The sequence below is a fragment of the Lactuca saligna genome, chromosome 7 (genome assembly GCF_052625555.1).
Source record: "Lactuca saligna cultivar CGN05327 chromosome 7, ASM5262555v1, whole genome shotgun sequence".
Classification (NCBI taxonomy): Eukaryota; Viridiplantae; Streptophyta; class Magnoliopsida; order Asterales; family Asteraceae; genus Lactuca; species Lactuca saligna.
In genome coordinates this window covers 5611251-5637509 of record NC_136423.1, presented here as the reverse complement: position 1 = coordinate 5637509, position 26259 = coordinate 5611251, and the positions used below count along the sequence as shown (strand labels likewise).

At 35.0% G+C, this 26259-nt stretch overlaps 3 protein-coding genes and 1 pseudogene across 3 annotated transcripts; 2 read left to right on the top strand and 2 right to left on the bottom strand.

Annotated features, from left to right (window-relative positions):
- Positions 1–1689: 1689 nt before the first annotated feature.
- Positions 1690–10347, bottom strand: LOC145006623 (uncharacterized). Its single transcript, XM_078965703.1, has 5 exons — positions 8416–10347; positions 5916–7476; positions 4825–5411; positions 3843–3982; positions 1690–1810 (listed from the first exon to the last, which is right to left on the bottom strand). The coding sequence occupies exons 1-5, from the start codon at positions 10345–10347 to the stop codon at positions 1690–1692; spliced, it is 4341 nt and encodes a 1446-aa protein (XP_078821829.1).
- Positions 10348–15928: 5581 nt separating this feature from the next.
- Positions 15929–18678, top strand: LOC145005628 (zinc finger CCCH domain-containing protein 48-like). The gene is made up of 8 exons (XM_078964743.1): positions 15929–16111; positions 16650–17103; positions 17179–17274; positions 17359–17550; positions 17638–17784; positions 17897–18076; positions 18204–18301; positions 18390–18678. The coding sequence occupies exons 2-8, from the start codon at positions 16651–16653 to the stop codon at positions 18541–18543; spliced, it is 1320 nt and encodes a 439-aa protein (XP_078820869.1). The 5' UTR covers positions 15929–16111; position 16650; the 3' UTR covers positions 18544–18678.
- A 612-nt stretch (positions 18679–19290) lies between these two features.
- LOC145006622 (cyclin-T1-4-like) lies at positions 19291–20703 on the top strand (annotated as a pseudogene).
- Positions 20704–21635: 932 nt separating this feature from the next.
- Positions 21636–23328, bottom strand: LOC145006177 (uncharacterized). The gene is made up of 3 exons (XM_078965276.1): positions 22654–23328; positions 22430–22559; positions 21636–22339 (listed from the first exon to the last, which is right to left on the bottom strand). The coding sequence occupies exons 1-3, from the start codon at positions 23233–23235 to the stop codon at positions 21855–21857; spliced, it is 1197 nt and encodes a 398-aa protein (XP_078821402.1). The 5' UTR covers positions 23236–23328; the 3' UTR covers positions 21636–21854.
- Positions 23329–26259: the final 2931 nt, after the last annotated feature.

The window sequence follows — 26259 nt, the reverse complement described above, 5'->3', positions numbered from 1 at the left end:
TGTCTCAAGGGTTCCGTACATATAAAGAACACCGAAATCCGAGTTATAACGAAGAAGTTATGGCCCGTCGAAGTTTTTCGGCAAAACCGGCACGGCACCGGGAGACGTAAATAGTGAATTTAAAATAGAGGACTTTTTAGCCTTATGGATCTAAATGAAATTTTTAGAAAACGTCTCCACCTACGCGTGGATATAAAGAACGTAAAAAACGGAGTTCGTATGCAAAAGTTATGGTATTCCGAAGATTTAGCTTTTAAAAACCCTAAACTAGCCATTTCACGACGTGAAAATTATGACACTTACGAGATTCTGTCATAATTCGGAATCTAGAACCTGCAAGAGGATAAGATCCAATTCACGACGTGAAAATTATGACGCTCCCATACATTCTGTCATAATTCGGAATCTAGAAGCTGCGAGAGGATAAGATCCAATGCACGACGTGAGCTTTATGACACTCACGATGTGAGGTGTCATGGCCACCATCCGAGGCTAGGGACGCAAATGGCAAGTCTACAGAGTGAATCATGAGATTCACCACGTGAGTCTTATGACACTCATGACGTGAGTGTCTGTTAGGCGTGTCAGACCCAACAAATAAAAGGGGTACAATAGACTCCAAATACACTGCTTTGATGCACTAAAAAGTAGTACAAGGCAAGCAGGGTCGAACCACAGAGACACGGGACAAAAGTCTATACCTTTTTGCACAAGGTACTTTGGTCACAAAGAAGGGGTTTGTTTGCAAAAGTAAATAACTAAATAACAATCTACTTTAAAAGCATGCACAAAATGAAATAGATTTGTAAACAAACTGATTGAATGGTTCTAGTTCTAGTTCTCAATGTTGTTGTTCAACTTGATTATGACTTGATGTAATTCAAGATTGCTATTCTATGTTGGTACTGAAAGATATTAACACGCTCTAATAACTCTCGCTTGCCAAATTATCTAACCAAAACACGCTCTTTGATTAGACCTAGCTTTACTAATTCAACCTAAACACGCTCTTAGATTGTATTGAAAAAACTGCATTAAGTTTTGTACAAGCTTCCCAACAATGTTCATTTCTTCTCATACGCTCGGAAGTGTGAAAACATGTGATATATGTTTTACAATAAGAAAACTTATTGCTTGTTACCAATTATTAACTCAATAGAACGATTAGGTGCCCTAAAAGTTAATTAACTGCACAAAAATTCAATTCATGAAAGTGGCCAATCAAACACAAATCAAATTCAAGGATTCTAGTTAAACAAAAACATAATCACTAGAATAGAATCACAAATCAAACATCAAATCATATGCTTCAAGTCAAGCAATCAACATTTTTTGAACAAGAACTAGAAACTAGGGTTTCTTAGCCACACATGGCTAAGAACAAATCAAACAAGAATAAGATGGAATTGGAATGTTTAATCCTTACAAAAGTGAAATCCCAATGTTTGCAATGATTAAGTCTTCTCAAAAGCTCCAAGAATTCTCCCAAAATTGCCCTAGATCGCCAAAAACTGCTCCCAAAACCGTCCTCCTCTTCAAAATGACGTCTCCTGCTCTTTTATTAAAGTTCACGTGACATGCCATGAGGCCATGCGTTTTTGGCATGGCCATGCCTTTTGCCCATGTGTTTTTTCTTTGGCATGGCCATTTGTCTTGACCATGCGTTTTTGGCATGGCCCATGCTTTTTGCTAAAATTCCAAAACGTCTTCACTGTTGGCTCCATCTTCATGTTCCAAAGCTCTACGTTCCAAGCATCCAAGCATCCATGCATCCATGCATCCAAGCTCCACGTTCCATGCTCCATAATGCCTGCAAAATAAATCAAAAATAGTGAAGTACCAGGCACTCTTAATGAAATATGCAATTGCCCTAATAATCAACTAAATGCAAGAATTATAAAGTAGAATGCTATAAAAAGATGGAAATAAACATACAAAGTAGGTGCATAAAATGCACCTATCAAACCTCCCCAAGCTTAGACCTTTCTTGTCCTCAAGAAAGAACGAAATCGAGAATCTACCTAGAGAAGACGACAGGTGACTAAAAAGAAACCAAGATGAAAAGAATGGAAGGAACGAAAAGGACTAAATGGAATTAAGAATGTGTGCATGCAATAAAAGAAGAAATAAAGAAAATAACATATGTACAAAAAGATATATATATATATATATATATATATATTTTTTTTTTCAAACATTAATGCAATGAACAAAACAACGAACATGTTCAATCCAATTAACCTCATTATGTCATACAGTCGAAGGTGTAGCTGTCGGGCCTTGAGATAACTTGACATTAACCCCATAAAGATATATAACAAGTAAAACAAGGTTTTTAGCCATTCCCTAACGCAACTCAACAAAATCAAAAGTTACAACACTTGTTCACTTTTACAGGTATTGGGTTAGCACATGGAACATATTATGGTCTTACTCTCGTGAAAACATGTGATGCAAAATATGCTCATTTTCGTTTTTCAAATCATGACAATGACTGACTCCAGCTATTTGTTGACTGACAACAATCTTTTTCTAAAAAATATTTTCTAAGAATTCCCTAATATTTACCCAGATTGGTTACACGTTTCAAACCACTTACACCAGTCAAAGTAGTTTACGGTCAGTCCCAATGTTTACAACCAAACATTTTTCAAACATGTTATTCAATTGAACTATAAGCATAAATATATACAAACTATCTAATTATATTTTTCTGCAAATAAAGCTCATGGCTTCCTTTGAAGTCCGTGTAACGAGCTTCCAACCAACACATCCAAATCAGATGACCTTAGTGTGCTAGATTTAAAGAGATCACTCGGGTTTACTTGCCCGAACATCAAAGGCCACAGATTAGCTTTATTTGTTATTATTAAGTTCATGACTTTCTATGGAACCCGTATAGCGAACTTTCAACCCAATAAGTCCCAAACAATTTTGCTTTAGGCAATTAGGTGTAAAACACCCCTCGGAGTTTACTTGTTCGAATCCCAAAGGTCACAGATTAACTTAATAATATTTTTATTTATTTATTTTATTTATTTATTTATTTATTTATTTTTTGTTTTTATTTTTTATTATTTTTTTTTTATTTTGGGGGGACTGATGTAAACGCGCAAAGACCCGTAAGTATAGTCGGAAACAATGTCCCTAAGCAGGGTATTTAGAAGGGAATAGGTAGAAAGACTTTTTAGAGCGCCGGAGAATTCGAGTCACTGAAATTTTATATTCATTTTATGACTCTTTGAAATTGGAGTTTGGACACGAATGAGCAATAACTCATAAGACCGATCGTGTGTTCCAAGGGCTAAACTATATCTCTCTTTATGATGCGGTGTTGATAACTTTATCATTTTTTATTTTGCACGAGTAGCTTCGGGAGACGTGTTCGTGTGAGATTGGTTTGCTTCAAGAGTTTTAATGAAAAACGAACAAGTTCTAATCTCAAGCCACGACTAATTTACCACTTCAACTTATTCAAGAATATTAGGTTTCTTTAGATTGATTTTTTTTTGCTTTTAAATGAATGCATGAAAAGAAAATAAATAAAAATAAATAAATAAAAAAAGAAAGAAAAAAAAAATAAGAAAAGCAATTTTTTTTTTACATGCATGTTGAAACTAAAACCTAATGTACAAAGACCCCTCCCCAAGCTTAAGATTTAGCATCGTTCTCGATGCTCGGAGAAAGTAGGGCAATCTACTGACCACAAATATATAACTATATAGAGCATATGAACAAATTCTCAACAATTCTAGTCAAACAATCTTAGGATTCATGCATTAAACTTTAGATATGGAAGGAATGTACCATTCAAATGCTTGAAATTGTGATATGTGCTTGACTTTTTCACTTCATCTTCAACCTCAAGAAAAGTTGAGCTCTTCAATGGTGGAATACACAAACGGAGGTAAAAGCTTCCCTTCTTCTTTACAAAATACTTCCCCAAGCTTGCTCGTGAAACCCTACAAAAGAATTTTGAAACCTAATACAATAATCAAGTCAAAATTTACAAAGAAAAAAAAACTAGGGTTTTATGCAAGATTCGATTTTGTACACTTTCATGGAGGGAATTCTACCTAGATGAAGGAGAAGATGGAGTTAGGAACTTAAAACAACAAACCTTTGAGCTTTAATGTTGGAATGATTGATGAAAGTCAAAAGTTTATGAATGTTTAGGAGGAGAGAGTGCACGATCGTGAGTTGTGAGGAGGAAGAATGACATAAAACACATGGTCCAAGCCAGGTCGTGCTTTTTTATGATAGCCCATGCTTTTTTTTTAGCATGGGCCGTGAGATTTTTGCATGGTCCATGCGTTTTTGGGAGCCCCCGTGCATTTTTTTTCTGTTTGCAACAAACTGCGACGACACGCATGATCTAGAACCTAGGCCGTGCGTTTTGGCCTTTTACCCATGCGTTTTGGAGCCAGCCCGTGCCAAAAATTTTTTTTTCTTAAAAACCTCGAAGTGGCAGCATGGGCAAAAAATTATGACCATGCGTTTTAGCATAGGACCGTGCGTTTTTGGCTTACCCCGTGCGTTTTCTTTCTGTTAACATGAAATTTACGATTTTTTTTTTTTTTTTTTTTTTTTTTTTTTTGTAAACAAAAACATATTTTCTTTGAGCATTAAATAGAAAAGTTATTTGTGCGGAACCCTCGAAAAGACGTAAAAACATTTCAACACGGATGAAATAAATCAAAATAAAGAAAATAGAGAGAAATACTCCCGAGTTGCCTCTCGGTTAGCCGCCCTTGTTTCAAGTCTTTGGCTCGACTTTGCCCTTTAGATTCACTCAGTGTAGTCCGGGCGTTCCAAGCTATCAACCTCCATATCTTTCTCTTGGAAACCTTCATAGAAAACCTTTAACCTATGGCCATTAACTTTGAACACTTTTCCAGTTTTGTTACTCTTAATCTCAACTGCACCATGATCAAATATATTAGTAACAATGAACGGTCCTACCCACCGGGACCGTAACTTACCAGAAAACCATTTAAGTCGAGAGTCATAGAGTAATACCTTTTGACCAATTTCAAAGGTCTTACGGGAGAGGTACTTATCATGGAATGCTTTGGTCTTGTCTTTGTAGATGCGTGAACTCTCGAATGCTTCATTTCTTATCTCCTCCAGCTCTTGGATCTCTAACTTTCGGTGAACACCCGCTTCATCCATCTTCATGTTTAGCTTTTTGACAGCCCAGAAAGCTTTGTGTTCCAGTTCAACAGGGAGGTGGCAAGCTTTTCCAAACACAAGTCTATAAGGTGACATCCCAATTGGAGTTTTATACGCAGTTCGGTATGCCCAAAGTGCATCTTCTAATCTCAAACTCCAATCTTTGCGGTTTGTGTTCACTGTTTTCTCGAGTATGGACTTGATTTCTCTGTTTGACACTTCAGCTTGTCCATTTGTTTGCGGGTGATAAGCTGTGGACACCCGATGTTGGACTCCATACTTCTTGAGAACTGATCCAAGAGTTTTGTTGCAGAAGTGTGTGCCCCTGTCACTGATCAAGGCTTTTGGAGTTCCAAACCTACATAAAATGTTAGCCTTGACAAAATCTACAACAACTTTTGCATCATCAGTTCTTGTTGCCTTTGCTTCTACCCATTTGGAAACATAGTCGACAGCCAAAAGGATGTATAAATTTCCAAAGGATGAAGGAAAAGGACCCATAAAGTCAATACCCCATATATCAAATATTTCACAGACCAAGATGGGGGTCAAGGGCATTTGGTTTCGGGTACTCAAAGAACCTGTCATTTGACATCTCTCACAGCTTTTACAAAAAGTGTAAGAGTCATGAAAAAGTCGGGGCCAATAAAATCCACAGTCTAAAATTTTCCTGGCGGTTCTTTGAGGACCAAAATGCCCTCCACAAGCATAACTATGACAAAAGTTAAGAATAGATTGTACCTCATGTTCTTCAACACATCTTCTTATTACCTGATCTGCACAATGTTTCCAAAGGTACGGTTCATCCCAAATGTACCTTCTCGCTTCTTTTTTGATCTTATCTCTTTGTGACCTCGTGAGCTCGGGTGGGAACTTTCCCGTGACCATGAAGTTGCATATATCCGCATACCAAGGTGGTGTTTGGATAGCAAACAAATGCTCGTCCGGGAATGTGTCATGGATGGGAATCGCATCTTCGGGTTGAACTATTCGGCTCAAATGGTCGGCGACTAGGTTCTCTTTCCCACTTTTATCTTTGATCTCAATATCGAACTCTTGCAAAAGCAGCATCCACCGTATTAACCTCGGCTTCGAATCTTTCTTGGTAAGTAAGTGCTTTATGGCTGCATGGTCCGAGTATATGATCACTTTAGTTCCAAGGAGGTATTGCCGGAACTTCTCTAGTGCAAAAACAATAGCGAGCAACTCTTTTTCTGTTGTGGTGTAGTTGCATTGTGCACTATCAAGGGTCTTTGATGCATAATAGATGACATGGTGTGCTCGACCCACCTTTTGACCCAATACTGCCCCTACAGCCGTGTTGCTCGCGTCACACATGATCTCAAACGGGAGATCCCAACTAGGTGGTTGGATGATTGGAGCAGAGGTGAGTAAATCCTTCAAACAATCGAAGGCATCCTTGCATGGCTGAGTGAACTCAAATTCAGCATCTTTTTGGAGTAGTTGACACATCGGCACTGTAATCTTTGAAAAATCTTTAATGAACCGCCGATAGAAACCTGCATGGCCAAGAAACGAACGAACTTCCCGAACATTTGTCGGGTAAGGAAGACTTTTGATAACATCTATCTTGGCTTTGTCAACTTCCAAGCCTTTTCGAGACACAATATGACCTAGAATCAATCCTTTGTCCACCGTGAAATGGCATTTTTCATAGTTAAGTACAAGATCTGTGTCAATGCACCTTTGCAAAATTTTTGTTAGATTGCTCAAACATTCATCAAAGGAGTTCCCATAGACTGTGAAGTCATCCATGAAAACTTCAATGATGTTTTCAACATATTCAGAAAAAATGCTCATCACGCATCTCTGAAATGTTGCAGGTGCATTGCATAGACCAAAAGGCATACGCCTATAAGCAAATGTGCCAAAGGGACAAGTGAAGGTGGTTTTCTCTTGATCTTCCGGGGCTACCGGAATTTGATGAAAACCCGAGAAACCATCCAAGCAACAGTAATGAGATTTACCCGCCAATCTCTCTAGCATTTGGTCAATAAATGGCAAAGGAAAATGGTCTTTTCTCGTTGAGGCATTCAACTTTCTATAGTCAATACAAACCCTCCACCCGTTTTGCACACGGGTTGGCACCAAATCTCCCTCAGAATTTTTGACAACTGTGACCCCTGCTTTTTTCGGGACTACCTGAACGGGGCTCACCCATTTACTATCTGAGATAGGGTAAATCATACCTGCATCCAAAAGCTTCATGATTTCTTTCTTTACCACCTCCATCATGGGTGGATTCAGTCTTCTCTGTGCTTCTCGAGTTGGTTTGAAGTCCTCCTCCATGAGGATCTTATGCATGCACAAGGAAGGGCTCAACCCCTTTATGTCAGCAATTGTCCACCCAATAGCTTTCTTATACTTTTTCAGCAAAGTCACCAACTCATCTTCTTCTACAATGGACAGCTTGTTGGAGATAATGACAGGCAAAGTATTCTCTTCCCCAAGGTACGCATACTTCAAATGATCTGGAAGAGTCTTCAATTCTAGCTTAGGTGCCTGTACAATAGAAGGAAGAAGTTTTGTGTCAGAAATGGGCAATTTCACATTGCTATTATCATACCTTATTTTCTTCTTTTCTTCCATGCTCTCCACAATTTCCAACAACTCTTCATCTAACTTGAAATTTTCTGCAATCTCTTTGACTGACTTGCTATCAATATTCCTGCTCAAAACTAACTCCAACAAATCATGGTTAGTCAACTCAAAACACTTTTCAGTCAAAGGTTGGATTATATCAACAAAATTTATGCAATGAACATCACTTGGGTACCTCATTGCTTCATAGATATTGAAGTTGATGACCTCCCCATCGAATTCCATGGACAGTGTACCATTGTAGACATCAATTTTTGTTCTTGCTGTTTTCAAGAATGGTCTACCTAAAAGTATGGAACTCGAGGATGGATGGTCATCATCTCCCATATCAAGCACATAAAAATCTGCAGGAAAGACAAGCTCATTAACTTGCACCAAAACATCCTCTAATACACCCTTTGGGTGTACTATAGAACGATCTGCAAGTTGGATGATTACCCCTGTTTTTGTTAAAGTGCCTATGCCAATAGATTTATAAACAGAATATGGTAAAACATTAATTGAAGCTCCTAAATCTAGCATAGCACGGGGGACATACAAGTTTCCCAATTTGCAAGGAACGGTAAAAACACCTGGATCCTTGCACTTTGGGGGCATCCTTTTCTGCAAAACTGCAGACACATTTTCACTTACTTTCACTGTCTCATTACCTCGCAGTTTCTTTTTAGATGTGCAAAGTTCCTTAAGAAACTTAGCATACCTAGGTACCTGTTTGATCGCATCTAAGAGAGGAATGTTGACTTCAACTTTCCGAAACATTGCCATGATTGCACTATCTTCTCTCTCTTTTTTTTTGCTGCTCAATCTTGATGGAAAAGGTGGTGGTGTGATCTTTGCTTCTTTCTCTTCCGGCTTCTTTTGCTCCACCATTTCTTCTTTCTTTTCATCCTTCTTTGGTGGTTCTTCTATCACCAACTCCTCTTCTTCTTCTTCGGGTATCTTCGGGCCGTCATATTTCTTTCCACTCCTCAAGCTAATTGCACAAGCATTGTGCTTTGGGTTCTTTTCAGTTTGAGGAGGTAGCTTTCCTTGATTCTCCATTTTGCTCACCGATTGAGCAAGTTGTGCCATTTGTTGCTCAAGATTCTTGATGCTTGCCTTGGTCTCTTGCTGAAAACTTTGGGTGCTGGTGGCTAGGCTTTTGACTATGTCTTCTAAGGACATACTTGAGGATCCAGCTTGTTGAGGAAGAGGAGGTTGTTGTTGCCTCGGTTGGTAATTCTGTTGTGGGAATGGAGGCCTTACTTGGTAATGGGGTGGGGGTCTTTGTTGATAACCCATGTTTTGGTTGTTGTTCCACCCTTGATTGCCTCGGGGTTGATCATAAGTTCTTTGATTATGCCCGGAATAGCCTCCTATAACATTTGCTTCTTCATATTCTTCTTCTTGCAATTGAGGACACATATCAGTCGGATGTCCCACTTGAGTGCAAATGCCACAGGGACGGGGTGTGGATTGCACACCTTTGTCCTTAGCAAGCATCATTACCACCTTAGTCAATTCGGATAGTTGAGCTTCAATTTGAGGAGTGTGCACTTCTTTTACACCTCGAGGTGCATCTGTGTACCAATCTTCATCTTGACTAGTATGCTTTGAATCCTCCGCCATGTTTTTTATGAGATCCCGAATCTCCGTTGGGGTCTTGTCAGTCAAAGATCCTCCACTTGAAGCATTAAGAAGTCTTCTTTCCCAAGGAGTCATGCCTTCAATGAAGTATTGAAGGATTTGATACTCACTAATACCATGCTTTGGGCAACGGGCACAAAGCTTTTTGAACCTCTCCCAATATGTATGAAAGGCTTCTCTTTTATGTTGTTTGATCCCAATTATCTCTCTTCTTAGGGCTGAGGCTTTCATTTCTGGGAAGTATTTGTCTAAGAAGAGGCGTGCAAGATCTACCCATGTGTTGACCGTCCCCGGTGGGAGGTCATAAAGCCAATCTTTTGCTGAGTCTTGCACTGCAAAGGGAAATGCCCTAAGCTTGATTTGGTCTTCAGTGACATTGTGCGGTTTCATGCCAACACACACAACATGGAACTCTGTGAGGAACTTGTGGGGATCTTCATTTTCTAAGCCTCTAAAGGTTGGGAGTAAGTGAATGAGACCGGATTTTAATTCAAGGTTTGTGGCTGCCGGATAGGTGATGCAAAGAGGTTGTTGAGTAACCTCTTGCCTCGCCCATTGGCGAAGGGTTTGTTCGGGTGGTGGATTTGGAGGCGGATTCCCTCCATGGTTGTCTCCCATGGTATGAGTAGTGGTTGAAGTTTCTGTGGGTGTATTGTTTGGGTTGTGATGAGTAGGTGAAGAGGGTGGGGTGGTATTTCTAGATGAGGATGGTTGAGGTGAAGGTAATGGACTTTCTGTTTCGGATGCAGACACACTTGAGAGGGTAATATCCTCCCAAATGTTGATGACCGGGGGATTGGAGGATGAAGAAGTACCGGAAACTGGTTGCCTCTTACGAAGCTTGGCTTGCTTCCTTAACTTCTTTGCAGTCTTCTCTATCTCCGAGTCAATTGGCAGTGGTATACCTGTACGAAAGGATCTAGGCATAAACAATTAGTAACACCGTGTCCCCGGCAACGGCGCCAATTTGTTAGGCGTGTCAGACCCAACAAATAAAAGGGGTACAATAGACTCCAAATACACTGCTTTGATGCACTAAAAAGTAGTACAAGGCAAGCAGGGTCGAACCACAGAGACACGGGACAAAAGTCTATACCTTTTTGCACAAGGTACTTTGGTCACAAAGAAGGGGTTTGTTTGCAAAAGTAAATAACTAAATAACAATCTACTTTAAAAGCATGCACAAAATGAAATAGATTTGTAAACAAACTGATTGAATGGTTCTAGTTCTAGTTCTCAATGTTGTTGTTCAACTTGATTATGACTTGATGTAATTCAAGATTGCTATTCTATGTTGGTACTGAAAGATATTAACACGCTCTAATAACTCTCGCTTGCCAAATTATCTAACCAAAACACGCTCTTTGATTAGACCTAGCTTTACTAATTCAACCTAAACACGCTCTTAGATTGTATTGAAAAAACTGCATTAAGTTTTGTACAAGCTTCCCAACAATGTTCATTTCTTCTCATACGCTCGGAAGTGTGAAAACATGTGATATATGTTTTACAATAAGAAAACTTATTGCTTGTTACCAATTATTAACTCAATAGAACGATTAGGTGCCCTAAAAGTTAATTAACTGCACAAAAATTCAATTCATGAAAGTGGCCAATCAAACACAAATCAAATTCAAGGATTCTAGTTAAACAAAAACATAATCACTAGAATAGAATCACAAATCAAACATCAAATCATATGCTTCAAGTCAAGCAATCAACATTTTTTGAACAAGAACTAGAAACTAGGGTTTCTTAGCCACACATGGCTAAGAACAAATCAAACAAGAATAAGATGGAATTGGAATGTTTAATCCTTACAAAAGTGAAATCCCAATGTTTGCAATGATTAAGTCTTCTCAAAAGCTCCAAGAATTCTCCCAAAATTGCCCTAGATCGCCAAAAACTGCTCCCAAAACCGTCCTCCTCTTCAAAATGACGTCTCCTGCTCTTTTATTAAAGTTCACGTGACATGCCATGAGGCCATGCGTTTTTGGCATGGCCATGCCTTTTGCCCATGTGTTTTTTCTTTGGCATGGCCATTTGTCTTGACCATGCGTTTTTGGCATGGCCCATGCTTTTTGCTAAAATTCCAAAACGTCTTCACTGTTGGCTCCATCTTCATGTTCCAAAGCTCTACGTTCCAAGCATCCAAGCATCCATGCATCCATGCATCCAAGCTCCACGTTCCATGCTCCATAATGCCTGCAAAATAAATCAAAAATAGTGAAGTACCAGGCACTCTTAATGAAATATGCAATTGCCCTAATAATCAACTAAATGCAAGAATTATAAAGTAGAATGCTATAAAAAGATGGAAATAAACATACAAAGTAGGTGCATAAAATGCACCTATCAGTGTCATAAAAACTTACTATAAATACCATGCGAGCCATTCCGAAAATCTCACACCTTTCTTCATTTCTTCTCTGTAAACTTTCTCTCTCTAAGGGTTTTAACCCTCCCCTAAGCCTAGGTGATCCCCTAGCACCCTAAGGAATCCCCAAGGCTCCCGGAGTCCCGAGAAAAAGAGTCTTTCGGTTTCGAAACGTTGTTCCAAATAAAGCCTGATTTTCTTTAAAATCCGCTGTAAGTGAACTACGCTTATGCAATTTTTAATATAGCTTTCAAATAATTATAGTAATGTTATTAGGTCATTAAAATAATTATTTGGGCTATGTTGTAGTGATTTGTTAAGATCTGCATGTTTATCTGTTACTGTTACATGTTTATTTGTTGCATATATTGATATAGTGTGGTTGGGTTGAGTCAATACTGCTCTGTGCGGAAGCCAACAAACCCGTGAGCATGTCAGACATAATCTATGGGCTAGAAAGGCAAGCCAAACTTATTGTGTGAGCTTAGGAGTAATCCAGACATGAGCTCTGGACCAGAAAGGCAAGCCATATTCATGTTGTGGGCTCATGGATAATCTAGTCCCGATGGCTGTGGACCTAGTATGCATGTTGTTATATGTTTGTGTGGTGGTATTTTAAGAAAACTCATTAAACTTTAACTTACGGTTGAAATGTTATGTTTCAGGTACTTCTAATGATCGGAGGAAAATAAAAACGTACTCGTACACCTCCTTTAGTGACATGTTTGTAGATGTTATGACATATGGATTTTGGAATATTTATACTCAAACATTTGTTTCTTATGAATTATGTTTTGGTTGGAAACAATGATATTATTTTAATTAAAAATAAAAAATTATATTATAATTTTGAGATGTTAAATGATCATTCAAACTCACAGCAATCAGAGGCTTCATCTAATTATTATTTAAAATATATATTATAATTTTTTTAGTTTTATTTTTGAAAATCCCCTAATCTAATAAATAAAACCATTTTCGCCACGTGGCAGTAGCTAAGTACCCCCTTAGCGAATTTTCCCGCTCAAATCATCAATGTGAAATTCCAGCTATGCCTTACAATCGATGTTAATATTATACGATCTCTTTCCTAACATATAGGATTACACAGCTGGATTTTGAATTTCAAAAATGGTATCCCAAGAAATCAGCAAATCAGGATATAATCCGTCATAATCACTTCCACCATTGTCGAACAAATTATATCTGATTTATGATTCTTATTCCCCCACATCATTATCTTTATTCTCTCTTTCGATTATTTGTCGACTCAGGATATAATTCTTTCTAGGATTTTTTCTTATATTTTGTTTAGGTTTGTGTTCTTATATTTCTACTTTGTAGATGTTGAGGAGCGATGATGAAGAACATAATCCTAGGTATGTGCGATTTGATTCCTAACTTTCAAACCCTGCATACACAACGCTTTCTCAGAGGTATGTTTATAAGGTTTACATGTTTTCAGTTCATCATTTGCTAATCATTTTTAGTTGGTGGGGCATTGATTGTTATTAGGTTGCAGTCTCTAGATTGCTTTAAAATAATCGCATTCCCCTCTGTTCTCTTTTTTATATGACGATTCTCCTCAAAACAAAAAAAAACTAATCTAATGTTCAATAATTTGGGTTTTCGCTTTAGAAATATCCATCGATGTAAAGGATTACAGGAGCTGAAATGGAGGAAATCAAAGACATTGCTAAGTAGTAACTGAACCATAACAAACAAGATAAAGGCTTGGTCTTAGACATTGGAACATAGAGTAATGTTAGTTCAGTTTTTTACTGCATAGATTAATGATAATAATACTTTAGTTATGTATAGTCTTATACATTTTTTATTGTAGGAATTTATATTGAGATTTTATTCAAAATGTTTCACAGTTCTCAACCTACTGTTATATGTGAGTTTTAACTTCAAGATGAGGATGTATGTGTTTAATAAAATATATTGATAAATGTAGCAAATGGGGTTTTGTCAGCTTATTTATGTTCAAGATCGATTTTGCTGCTAAATTTGACTATTGAATAAGGTAATTCATTTTTACCATTTTCTATATTTTTGCTAATATTTTGAATTCTTGATCATGTTTTGTGTTGCTTGTTTTTAGTATAAGCTTAAAGGGAAGGCTGATTGTATTATGCTCTTTTGACTACTCGGTGATATAGGAAAAATAACTTTTTAACCGGTCATATTTCAACCCTTGGAATTGTTATTTTTCTATATATATTCTACTTCAGGTGATTAGGCACAAAGGAGATGAATTAGGCGCATGGGAATTATTTGACCATGGCTTTTTGCAACTCATGTGATTTTTTTTTGTAGATTTTTACAATTTATGTATATTTTTATTGACTTTACTAAGAACATCAATTTTTTAATTTTTTTTTAACCATGTAGTAGTTCTCGCAAATCTGCTTTTGAGGTCTGTCCATGATATCTTCGTAAACAGTTTCAGTTCTATTTCTTTTTGAATAAAGTTATTTTTGAGGTGAGTACTTTATTTTTGCAATGTGTACTAAAATGTTTGAACTTTGGATGTAGTTGGAGTTGGAGAAATGAATGATGAACTTCTGAGCACGAACATTTTTTAACTTATCACGATGTTCAAGCTTTGGGGTGTTGAGTTAAAAGGTAAAATTTAAGGGTTTTTTTTATGTAATTGTATATGAAATTAGAGGTGATGGTGGTTGGTTTTGTAGGTCAAAGTTGGTGGATTTTATTATCAAGGTTTATGTTTCTGGTATGAACCAAAGAAGTTTTATTTCATTTTGTGGTTTTGGTGGTTCTCTTTTTTGACAATCAAAATGGAAGTAACTTTTGATCCTTTTTTAGATAATATAATTGATTTCTCTGTTTCTATGTGAATTACATGCCTTTTAATGATTATTTTATTTATTTGTAGATATTTAGCTTTGGCTTTTGTGTCTCCCAACCACTTGTGAATTCCTTAATTGTATAATCTAAGATTTACATGTGTGCATTAGAAAAACCTGATAAGTTTTATTTATTTATTTATTTTTTTAGATTAAACATGTGTTTCTACATTTTCTTTATGTTTTAAGGCATGTAGCTCAAGGAATTTCAATGGTACACAATTGCATATTTGTTTTAAATTGTAGATGGTATGCTTGTATTTTAAAGTAGTATTTATTGAAATTTAGTATGAAATATAATTGTTTTGTCATATAAATCAAATGATCATGTGATTTTAATTATTTTTCAGGTGGTCTATGATGCCATTATGTATGAAATACTTGTAGGATATTCACAATCTCAACATTGCGATTAGAAGAGTAAATCGAACATTTTAAATTACATTAAAAAAACTCTAAATCATACATTCAACTATTTTATGTATTTATAAACAATTGTATTTTATTTTGAGCATTATAAGAAACAAAGTTTGATGATTTTTTTTTATTTCCTATCTATGAAGGTTGACATAAATGTTTTTAGCATGTATTTGAAATGATTAATTGTTTCATTACAGTTTGGCTCAATGATTAGAGAAACTAAGATTGTTACCGTCACTAACTTGTGCAAATAAAAAAATAGAGAATTCTAAATATATATCTTCTTCTAACGGTTGATTATGATGTTTGACGGGTTATGTTATCATTTATACTGGTAGTGCTAAACATGGATACAAGTATGTAAATATATGTATGCAACTACATTATTATCGTTCTTAGTTTCTCTATCTTTATATTGGTTGTTGTTTCGATCATGTCTTAGAACTAAGAAACTAATTTGAAAATCCAACTAATTGTAGATAATTATCAGTCTAAATCAAATCGTGATCAGTCATCAATATGTTTACATATTTTTTTAGCATTTCTAAACGATCTTTGCGCAAGATGGGTTGATTGATTTTCTTTTTTTAAAAATTGGGTTGAAAAAAATTGACTAAAACAGCAACAATTTCTATTAATTTTATCAAATTACTGTGTAATTAAATACATACAAATCATAAAATTAATTAAAAAAAAAAAATATTACAATTCATAAGTTTTCTAAATTAATTATATATTATTTTATTACATAATTAATTTCTATAATTCTATTTAGAGGGTTCACGGTTTTAACCTAGTATTTAAAATATATATAGAGAAAAATATGCGAGAAAATACCTTGGCGTACAAGGAACGCTCGACCATTGCCTATATAAAGAAAATGCAAAGCAACAAATCCTCAATTCGATTGCTCACCTTCAATATCCGAACCCTAATCATAAACCTTGCGTTTTAATTAATCTGATCAATCGAAAGCTTTCACAAATCGACTCAGCAATTTCGGGACACGATCAATCAACAGGTTTGGTAGTTTATTGTGACTACGATCAATATTCTTCTAGATCTTTGTTACCGTAGGAGTTTATGCCGTTGTAGTATATATGTATCTCGATCAAATCATCGGTTAAAGTTTGTTAACGGGACTGCAACAGATGATTGGATCTGATTTTTACGATTCTAGCCGGTGGTTCAATAGATATAGGATTAGGGTTTTTATGCTTTTTTAGGGAATTTGTTTACTTGCGTGTTATTTGTTGTTTCTTGGTTATGTATTGGGTTGGTAGGCGTTAGGATCGTCATTAGATGATATAACCAGTTCTACAAGTAGAACACATTCATGGAAGTTTTTGATCACCGATCGGTTTTCTGGAACGTATTGATTCTGCCATTGTTGTCCGAGGACCTGAAGGATGCACTGATCAACAGTTTTCCTACTCGTTCTGCATGACTTTTGGGGTTTATGATCGTGGAAAGGAATCAGGGATCTTTCGTTATGGTTTTCTTTGAGAAGGAATCTGTTGGAAAGCAACTAATCATGAATGTGTATGTATTTTATTTAGTATGGCAACGGAAGCAGCCAAAAGATTCTCAGTGAAGACGGACACATCAGTTTTCAAGAGGCTTGGAAGAGGAAATCAAGAAAATATCGCAAGAAGTCATCAAGTGAAAAATCTGGTCTGCAAGTATTGGTTGGAAGGAAGATGCACGAGAAATCCTTGCAAATTTAAGCACCCGGATCAAACAATCAGTAAATCAAAATATGCTTGGAAGAATCCAAATACATTAAAGTCAGAGAATTCACCTCCCATTGAGAAGCCCCGAACAAAATTTTCGAAGAACAAAGAGAACTCCAACCTAAATCAGAATGTTCACAAGTCCCAACACAAATTGTTGACAAATGAAGTAAACCCTGGTCAATCTAAAAGCATCCCCAAGAAAAACAGCAAGAACTTGCATCCGGGGTTCTATGGTAAGGGACTCTCAATGGTGACCCCTTTAGAAGGGCATACAAAGGTAAACGCACACCAAGTGTTTGTTTTTATTCTTGTAGACTATGAACCTTATCTAACAATCAAAACTTTGTATCAGGCTATAACCGGGATTGCTTTGCCATCTGGATCCAACAAGCTCTTTTGTGGTAGCAAGGACAAATCTTTACGAGTTTGGGATTGTAATAGCGGACAGGTTTGTTTGATTTTCTTGAATCTTTTTCCTTTTATGAGAACACACTTACCATGTTATTTATGCTATCTTTTTCGTGTTGACCAGTGTGGAGCAGTTTTCGCCTTTGATGACGAATGTGGGAGTTTAGTCAACGAAGGTCAATGGATTTTTGTTGGTCTACGAGATATGATTAAAGCATGGAACCTCAACACACAACATGAAGTAATTATTCGAGGAAGCGGTGGACAAGTTAATGCAATTACGATGTTTGAAGACGTTCTTTGCTCCGGAATGGAGGTAGGTAAATAGAACGGAATGGAATCGGGAAAGGAATGGAATCGTTCATTCCGTTTTATTAATTTTCATTTTCATGTTTATGTGCAGGATGGTATCATTTTGTCATGGAAATCAACTTCAGAAAGGAGTTTCTCTGCAGTGGCAACATCTTTGAAAGGCCACACAGGACCTGTACTTTCCCTTGTTTTTGGAGCTAAAAAGCTCTATTCTGGTTCTGCTGACAATACCATACGAGTATGTTGTTTTAAACATATTATAGTAGTTTATTAATAAGTAATTTGCTTTTTAAAAATTCTTTTGTATTTGATGTTTCTGATTGTGGTTCATTTTATTTTTCTTGTTGAAGGTATGGGATGCTGAAACCCTAGAGTGTATTCAGGTTTTAAGTGGACATTCGGGTGATGTGACAACAGTTCTATGTTGGGATCAGTATTTATTGTCGGGTTCCTTGGACAAAAAGATCAGGGTTTGGGGTGAAACCGAAAATGGCAACATTGAGGAGGTTTATCAACACAATGTAGATGATGTAAGTTGTTAATTTAACACTTCCCTTACATTTTTATTATTTTTTGGGTCTTACATAACAAGACATTGTGATCCTCATCATCAAAAAATAGCATAAGAAATGAGATGATTTTTTTGGGGTTTTGCAGGATGTTTTTGCCTTTTGTGGGATGCATGATGCAGAAGGAAAGCCGATCTTGCTATGTTCGTGCAAAGACAATGGTGTTTGCTTATATGATTTGCCATCGTAAGTCTCTTTGTAGCTTTTTTATTTTATCATGTAATTTATTGGAAGTTAGTTATGACAGTTAGTATGGTTTGTTTTTTTATTATAGGTTTGTGGAAAGAGGCAGAGTTGTTTCAGGAAGAGACATTCAAGCGATCCAAGTGGGTCCCGATGGTCTGTTTTTTACTGGTGATGAAGCAGGGTTGATCTCAGTTTGGAAGCTAACTCTAACTGGAGGAGGAGAATCATTATGCAAATCTTAAGTTGGTTTTTGATGAGAAGTTAGTTTTGTATTGTTTAGATGACCATGGTGACCCTCCCCTTGAAGGAGTAAATTGTAAATTAACATTTAACATTTATTTGAATGAATACAAGTTGAATTGAGATGTGTTATTTTATTTTACTCTTGGTGTGAATACTGAATAACATCCATGCCCTCATTTTATATAGGCAATCTTTGAGGTTGATTCAAGATTTGTGCTTGACTGGTTTGTTAATTGTTATTGAGCTGGAGTTTGATGTTGGATTGGGGGATTTTTTGTTTTTATTAATTTAGTTTATCTGTAACTTTTTATTTATATAGATTTTTGAAACTATCAATAGTAGGTGTACAAAGTGATCAACCCACCGACACCATTTGAACCCAACCCAAAATTAAGGGGTTGAGTTGAGATTGTTAACCTATTTAAATTAAATGGGTCAACCCATTTTGTCAAATGGGTTGGGTTTTGTCTTTGATGTTTCTGATTGTGATTCAGGCGTGGGATAGTGAATCTCTACACCCCGCTAGATAGAGCTATGTTTAAATGTTTCTAGCAACTATTGTGTGTATAAATGCACCAATAGGAATTTAGGAAATAAATAAATAAATAAAGGTGATTTAGTAATTTGATATATAAGTTCCATAAATATTTCCTATAATCTAGTTATATTGACTTTTACCCTAATTTCTCCCATATTTATATACGACCGTTCTTTTTTCCTCACCCCACTTGTGTTTGTGTGTGTGTATGAGAGCACGTTCTTCATCATCGACAAACGCTCATGCATCCCTCATCATTATCATCATCTCGTGTTGTGAGTGCTCCAAGATCACATTCACTCTTCCTGATGGAAAGCCTAAAGTTTCCACATCCATTAGCTATAAATGTGATCGAACAAGATTTGAAGATGAAGATGTTGAATTGATGTCAAGGGATCAGATTGAGAGGTTTTCTCCTTCCAGAAAAGATGGAATTAACGCCTTACACGAAACTCATTTGTGCTACTATAACTATGCGTTTCTTCAGAACCTTGGAATTCGTCTTGATCTGTAAGCAAAACATTTTAGTTTATACTTTACTTGTATACATTTTTGAAATTAGGCAATAACATAAACCTTTGTCTATTCTTTTGTTTGAGATTAACTTTCTTTCAATTTCACTACAACCCACAAACTACTATAGGAATTGCTATGGTTCTATGCCACCATTTTTTTTTTCCAGAGGTCTCATGCATCACATGACAGATTTGTAAGTTACCATTTCTCTTTAGTCAAGAAATTTTTGTATCTTACATGTTAATACTTATTACATATAGGCCTTATTTTCTTTATTATTCTATTCTACTTTCAAAATGTGATCTTTATCTGAAAGAATTTAATATATAATCTTTATACATTTTGCTGCAGCTGATTGCTACTGCTGCTCTTTTTCTTGCTGCAAAGTCGGAGGAGACACTTTTCCCTCTGAATGATGTATTGAGAGTGTCCTCTGAAATTTTCCACTAGCAAGATTTCAATGTGTTCTGCTATCTACACCCCATGGTGACTTGTTAAACTTTCTTTTATCATTCAATCTTTTTATATTACTTTGTATGATTGTTTTTATCTAATGTACAACTAACTATTCAAACATGATTGGTTTGATGAATACCGAGAACGAGTGCTTGAAGCTGAGCAAATGGTTTTGACAACTCTAAACTTTAAGCTGAATGTGCAACATCCATATACACATCTCACATCCATTCTTGACAAATTAGGGCTTGCACAGTCACTTTTGGTAAACCTAGCATTGAGCTTGGTCAGTAAAGGGTAAGCCATCCATTTCTTCCCTTTTATGGAGTTAATAAAATATATGAATTAGAAATAGAATGTTGGTTGCTTTTTCATTTTAACTACAGTGGTTATGAGCCGGAGATGGAGGCTGAAGCCAAAGATTCTGAAGATGAAGCAGGAGGCATTTTAACTACGGTGGTATATTTTTGATAATACAAACTCTTTAAGAATATTTAAAACCATTCTGCAAGAATAGTTTATTCTATAAGGATATTATTGTCGTATTCTGATAAAATTGTAGTTAATTATTTATATGTTTAATGTGCAGTTGTTACAAGTGTATCACTACAAATTATTTGACAATGAATTTCTGATAGAAATGGTTTGAAAACCTGATGGAAAAGGATTGAAGAATAAATTAAAGAATGATCATACTCACTGTTTAAGAATATTGTTATTTTTTAAGAATTATACTTGTTATTCTTTTAGAATGTTTGTTATTATTCAATGAATCACAATCATACAATGTAATTATTTGGTATATTATTAGTTCAAGAATCGATTTTGTGTATTCTTTCAGAATGTATTTACTAGTTTATGATTGACATTCTATAATTCTGACAGAATAAAATCGAAAAATATATTTACTAGTTTATGGTTGACATTCTATCATTCTGACAGAGTAAAATCGGATTTTTAAATTTGAATTAATTAAAATATTCAGATTTTTAAAAATAAAGGAATTAATTATCCCTAAAAACCCAAAATTTTCCTTTTTTTTTAATATAGGTTAATTGTTTAAAATGCTCTTATACTGAAATTTGTGTGATTATATGGTACATGTTATCCTATTCTAATACATAGACCCTCAGATCAATGACCTTGATTCTACTCCATTCGACGATCCAGATCTGTACATTCTGGCACACAATAGTTAGTAAAAACAAAATAACCTAAGTATATATATATATATATATATATATATATATATATATATATATTGCAAAACTAATGAAGTGTGTAACTTATTTAAGTAAATATAACCTCTATTTATTTTATTTAAGTTTAAATTTAATGAGTTAACCCAGATTCAACCAAATAATTTGACAGATTGGATTGGAAAAAAAATAAACAAGTTAACTTGATGTCAACTTATTTATTTAGGAGATTAGGTTGGTTTAAGTATCTCAACCTTTTTAATAAATAAGTTGAACCCAACCTAGGCCATTTGTTGGTATTAGTAGATTTCTCCGGTATGTGTTCTTTGTTTGTTTACCACTTTAAGAGAAGGAATAAGACTATTATTATTGTAAACGTACATACATCGAAGTGATGAAAGAATTTAGAAAACTTATTGTAATTTACAATATTTACTATACTAGCTGTATATTCGCTAATTAATCCCAACCTATCTAAAGATCATTTGACATGTCTTCTCATCGATGCTGTCGTAGATACAAATCTTTATACTGATCCTCCAATACAACGTCAAGGGAGCGACCTAAAACTACGACTATCATCTTTCTTAATTAATGCGTTCTAAACATCAAGAAGATCCATTGATAACTCGTTTAAGAGATTATCAAACAAGATTTTTGCAATCTCGATGCCAATTTCCTTTTGTTCCTCTTCAAAATCTTTCCATTCCCCTCTTTTTTCCATCTCTTGAATGCACACTTCTCTCCTACCCTCCATTACCCAATCCAAAGATCCGTCATCTTCACCTCCCACCCAACATTTTGCCATCCTTATAACTTTAGACTCAAATTCACTATTGTTTTTCACTCCCTTATTCGTGATCAATTCATCCCTAAAGAAATCTAGTAACAGATCATCCACACTCTCATCACACTCTTCAATTGAGCTTGTTGTTTTGACATGATCCATTAATTGGATTGCCTTTTCTTCTACTCTAAATGATTCAACATCATCTAATTCGATATTTCTGTTCACTAAACAACCATCCTCCACCTCAATCAGATTCTCGAAGTCTTGAATACGTTGCTTAAGCATCGTGTTTCGTCCTGTTGAATGCAAAATTCATTGATCAATTCGAGTTTTATAAGAGATTAATAAGTAATTAGAGGAAATGGATAATGGATAAGAACACTTACTTTCCATGTTTGCAAGGACTTGATGAAACGAAGAGAAGGTTTCTTCATGTTCTTGTGAAAAATCAAGGACTGAAATTGGGCTAAATTGTTCCTCCTCCTCTTCTTCTTCTTCTTCATGTACGATTTGATTCTGTATCGCAAATTTACAAATGATCATAAGCCCCCCAAAATAATTAACTAAATTTCATCGCAAATTTTAGGTAATCATATTTATTTATTTTTACCATTGGATCTCTGGAGTTCTGACGGAGCCTTTCGCCGCTAGCTACATTAATGTGGAAATTCTTCTCAGTATCACCGGAAAATCCACGGCACCATACCGGTGAATCACCGACAGTAAAATCACTATCACACCAGCTACTCCTCGGCGTTCCAGCGGAAGTTGTGGTAGCGGTTGTAGTTGTACATCGAGAAGGAGAATCAGACTCCACAATAACTTCCGATGGCAGAGGAACATTATTCTCCTCCGGATCCGCCAAATCACGAAACGATCTCCATCGTAATATATCCTTGACAGTCACAGAAGTTGTCCTCGCCATCGTGGGCTCCGGTAGACCTGATGATGATTTGTTTCTGTTGATCCGTGTAGACTTGGAGAAACGGCGGGAGATGCTACGGCGTAAAATGGAGGAGGATTTGACGGAGGAGACGGCGGCGTGGAAGAAGACGGAGATTGTGGATTTGCGAGAGCAAGAGCGAGAACGAGGGAATGGTAGGTTTTGGTCTTGTAGAAAGTCTTTGAGTCTGCGAGGTTGAATTACACATTGTGATTCCATGTATGTGGCAGAATTACAGGAATTAGCCATGCAAGTTGCAAAATGATTGTTCCAGAACTGTGTGTTTGTAGGCTGTAGTGTGTGTTACTGTGAGGAAGGTGATGCTCTTGAATGTTGATGGGTGTATATATATCTTTATGGAGAAGAAGGTGACATGAAGCTTCTTGTATATCACTGTTCACTACAAAATTAATTGAGATAAAGTTGAAAAACCTATTAAATACTATAACTTAATTTTATATATTGATGGGGTACATATGAAAAAAAACCTTTTAATTAATTGTGTGCTCTTTGTAAATAAACAAACTTATTTTAAAATTTTAAGTGTTGTATTGTATCATGATATGAAATATATTATTATTTTAACTAAAACCAAATATAATCTAAATTGATAATAGCTCTCTCATTAAGAATATGTGTTATTGCAATTTGCATGCATTTAACGCTTTAAATGAGCAAGAAATGTTATAGAAATTTAGCCAATATAATAATACTTTTTTTGTCAAATTCGTAAATACACTTATATGATATTTCTAATTAATTACAACCTATTAGGCATTACATGAAAGCAATCAAAACATAAAAAAATATTGTTCTTTGATCTTCAACACTTTTCTATTGAAATAATAGATCAAATGATACACTGAATAGAATCATAGAAAACAATAATTAAACGTGTGTTTTTTATAGTTATTATATTATATTTTTATTTAATTAAAAAATATATTCAGATTTTTTATTTAAGTTCTTATCTACGACTTCTCCAAATACATTCACAATACTTTTCTATCTGTATGACTTCTCCAAATACACTCACAAGACTTTGGTTACACACTTTTATGTAACCGCGAAGTATCCTTTTTTGTATGAACTGTTTAATTATGAGAAAGAGATCGATATAGAGAGCCTCGGAGATGAGAAGAACATAGAAGCCAAGAATGTTAAAAAAACATACATCAACATCACCATGAAAAAGAGAGAAATCTAAAGGAGAAACATCAAATGTGGCTCAAAAACAGAGAAACAGAAATGTTTTTTTTTTTTTTTTTTTTTTTTTTTTTTTTTTTTTTTTTTTGGTGAGAGAGAGAGAGAGAGACCCATTTTTGTTTTCTTTAAATATAAAATCATTTAAATAAAAAAAATCATAAAAGATATATCGATAATTTACAAGTATTTCACCTTTATTTCCTAACCCTACTAAACATAAGGACTACAGTACCGGTGGGTTTTCAAACTACAAAGATCATCCGTACCAAAAAAAAAAAAAAAAAATCTATAAAAATTATTTGTGGTATTTTTTGTCAACCGCATGAATCATTTATATAATTTTGTCCTTTTCATATGAAAGATGTATATAACTCATAACAAAATTAAAGTTTATTAGACACAATAGCAACAAAACCCTTGGGGGAGTTAAAATGTCGACAGTCGTATTTTCATCATGAAAAAAACAACTACATCAATATGATCTCCGACATGTGTGAAAACATTAACCTGAAAATACGGTAAACAAATAGAATGAGGTCAAAATACGCAAACCAACATATATACACGAGAAAATCATAGTATAAATATACAGATCAAAGGAAGCAAACAAAAAGAAAAGTAAGTGATTAGGGATATAGTACTAAAACATATACATAAATAAATCATTATACAAACAAATTTTTATTAATTAGAATCTAATAAAAAAATATATGATAGATTCTGTGGGGGGCAAGATTTGTGTTGGTCTTTGACTCTTCAGGAATCGGACAAAAGCCAGGAGACTCAATTTGGAGCGTAGTGAATATTAAACCTGTTTAGATGGTCGCATCCACGTCTCTGGTTTCACTTATATATTTACTTGTTGAAAGGTCATACCAATCTTTTTTTTAAGTTTTCCTACGCTAAATTACTTTAGTATAACTATGAATAAGGATTATTTACTAACATATTTTTGTCACATTTAATAGTAGTAATCTATGATATAATTAAAAGTATAGAAGAAAATTATTGACAGTCACCCAACCTACCGGTTCAACCTGATATATATATATATATATATATATATATATATATATATATATATATATATATATATATATATATATATATATATATATATATATATATATATATATATATATATATATTCTTAATCGTCTTACTTTACCAAATCATATAACCAAGTCTTGGAGGGATAGGTTTAAGATGAAATGGGTGAGGTGCTAAAAAAGGGAACAATGTTTTGTTGCTATGCATGGTTTTTGTGCCTCTATTGCGCAAGTTTTTTGCACAATACTCGGCTAGACATATGCAATATATAAGATAAAATAAGAAAACATAGAAAATATTCATTCGTATACTATGACTGTGGCTTCCTAACAAGTCTTTGATTGTACTACAAACATTAGATTTTCACTTATCATTTAGTACATAAAAAACTTACATGTATACAGACGTTTTTATCAAAGTAATTAACACTTATTTATTAAGTTAACAAACATATCAGTTTTTATAAAATATTCATAAAGGTTGATGCATATAAGCCAAAATAGCTGAATTTACTATAACTCAACCAGATTTACGAGAGTATAATTTTTTAGTCTAAGGAAACGCCAAACAAAATGAAAGTGAATCGGACTAAATCGATTGACACGAATAACGGTACCGAAATAGATGACAAACATTGGTGGTTGGATTAATAAATGGATGGTGTTGATATAGATGGGGACATGGGTAGAAGGGGAAGATGTAACGTAACTTCATTCCCATGATATTCCAACTCATTTTCACGTGCAACCAACTGTATTTTTTTATTTTTTATAGCCAAATATGAGATGAAAGATTCGACCCTCGATATACAGATACGGGTGAAAACGTGTGCTTCATATTTATATGACAACTCCTACGAATTTTAAATATTTGTAAGTATATGATACTTTTTGCCATCAAGAACTCGAACTACTAGGTGTTGACTTGGAAGTGGTTTAATTTTCAAACAAGTATTCAATTAAAAAGATGTAATCCAACGAAGATATTATTTTGTAGTGGAGTTCGTATAAAATAACC

Bases quoted from the DNA above. Each gene is read 5' to 3' on its own strand.
- LOC145006623 (XM_078965703.1), bottom strand. From the start codon at position 10,347: ATGCCTAGATCCTTTCGTACAGGTATACCACTGCCAATTGACTCGGAG. The intron at 7,477-8,415 runs GTGTCTGCAGTT...ATCCTCATGGAG, and splicing joins CAGTGAAAGTAAGTGAAAAT to GAGGACTTCAAACCAACTCG. The intron at 5,412-5,915 runs AGGTACAATCTA...CTTATCACCCGC, and splicing joins AAGATGTGTTGAAGAACATG to AAACAAATGGACAAGCTGAA.
- LOC145005628 (XM_078964743.1), top strand. From the start codon at position 16,651: ATGGCAACGGAAGCAGCCAAAAGATTCTCAGTGAAGACGGACACATCA. The intron at 17,275-17,358 runs GTTTGTTTGATT...CGTGTTGACCAG, and splicing joins GGGATTGTAATAGCGGACAG to TGTGGAGCAGTTTTCGCCTT. The intron at 17,785-17,896 runs GTATGTTGTTTT...TTCTTGTTGAAG, and splicing joins CTGCTGACAATACCATACGA to GTATGGGATGCTGAAACCCT.
- LOC145006177 (XM_078965276.1), bottom strand. From the start codon at position 23,235: ATGGCTAATTCCTGTAATTCTGCCACATACATGGAATCACAATGTGTA. The intron at 22,560-22,653 runs GTAAAAATAAAT...TTTGCGATACAG, and splicing joins AGAACTCCAGAGATCCAATG to AATCAAATCGTACATGAAGA. The intron at 22,340-22,429 runs GTAAGTGTTCTT...TGCATTCAACAG, and splicing joins AGTCCTTGCAAACATGGAAA to GACGAAACACGATGCTTAAG.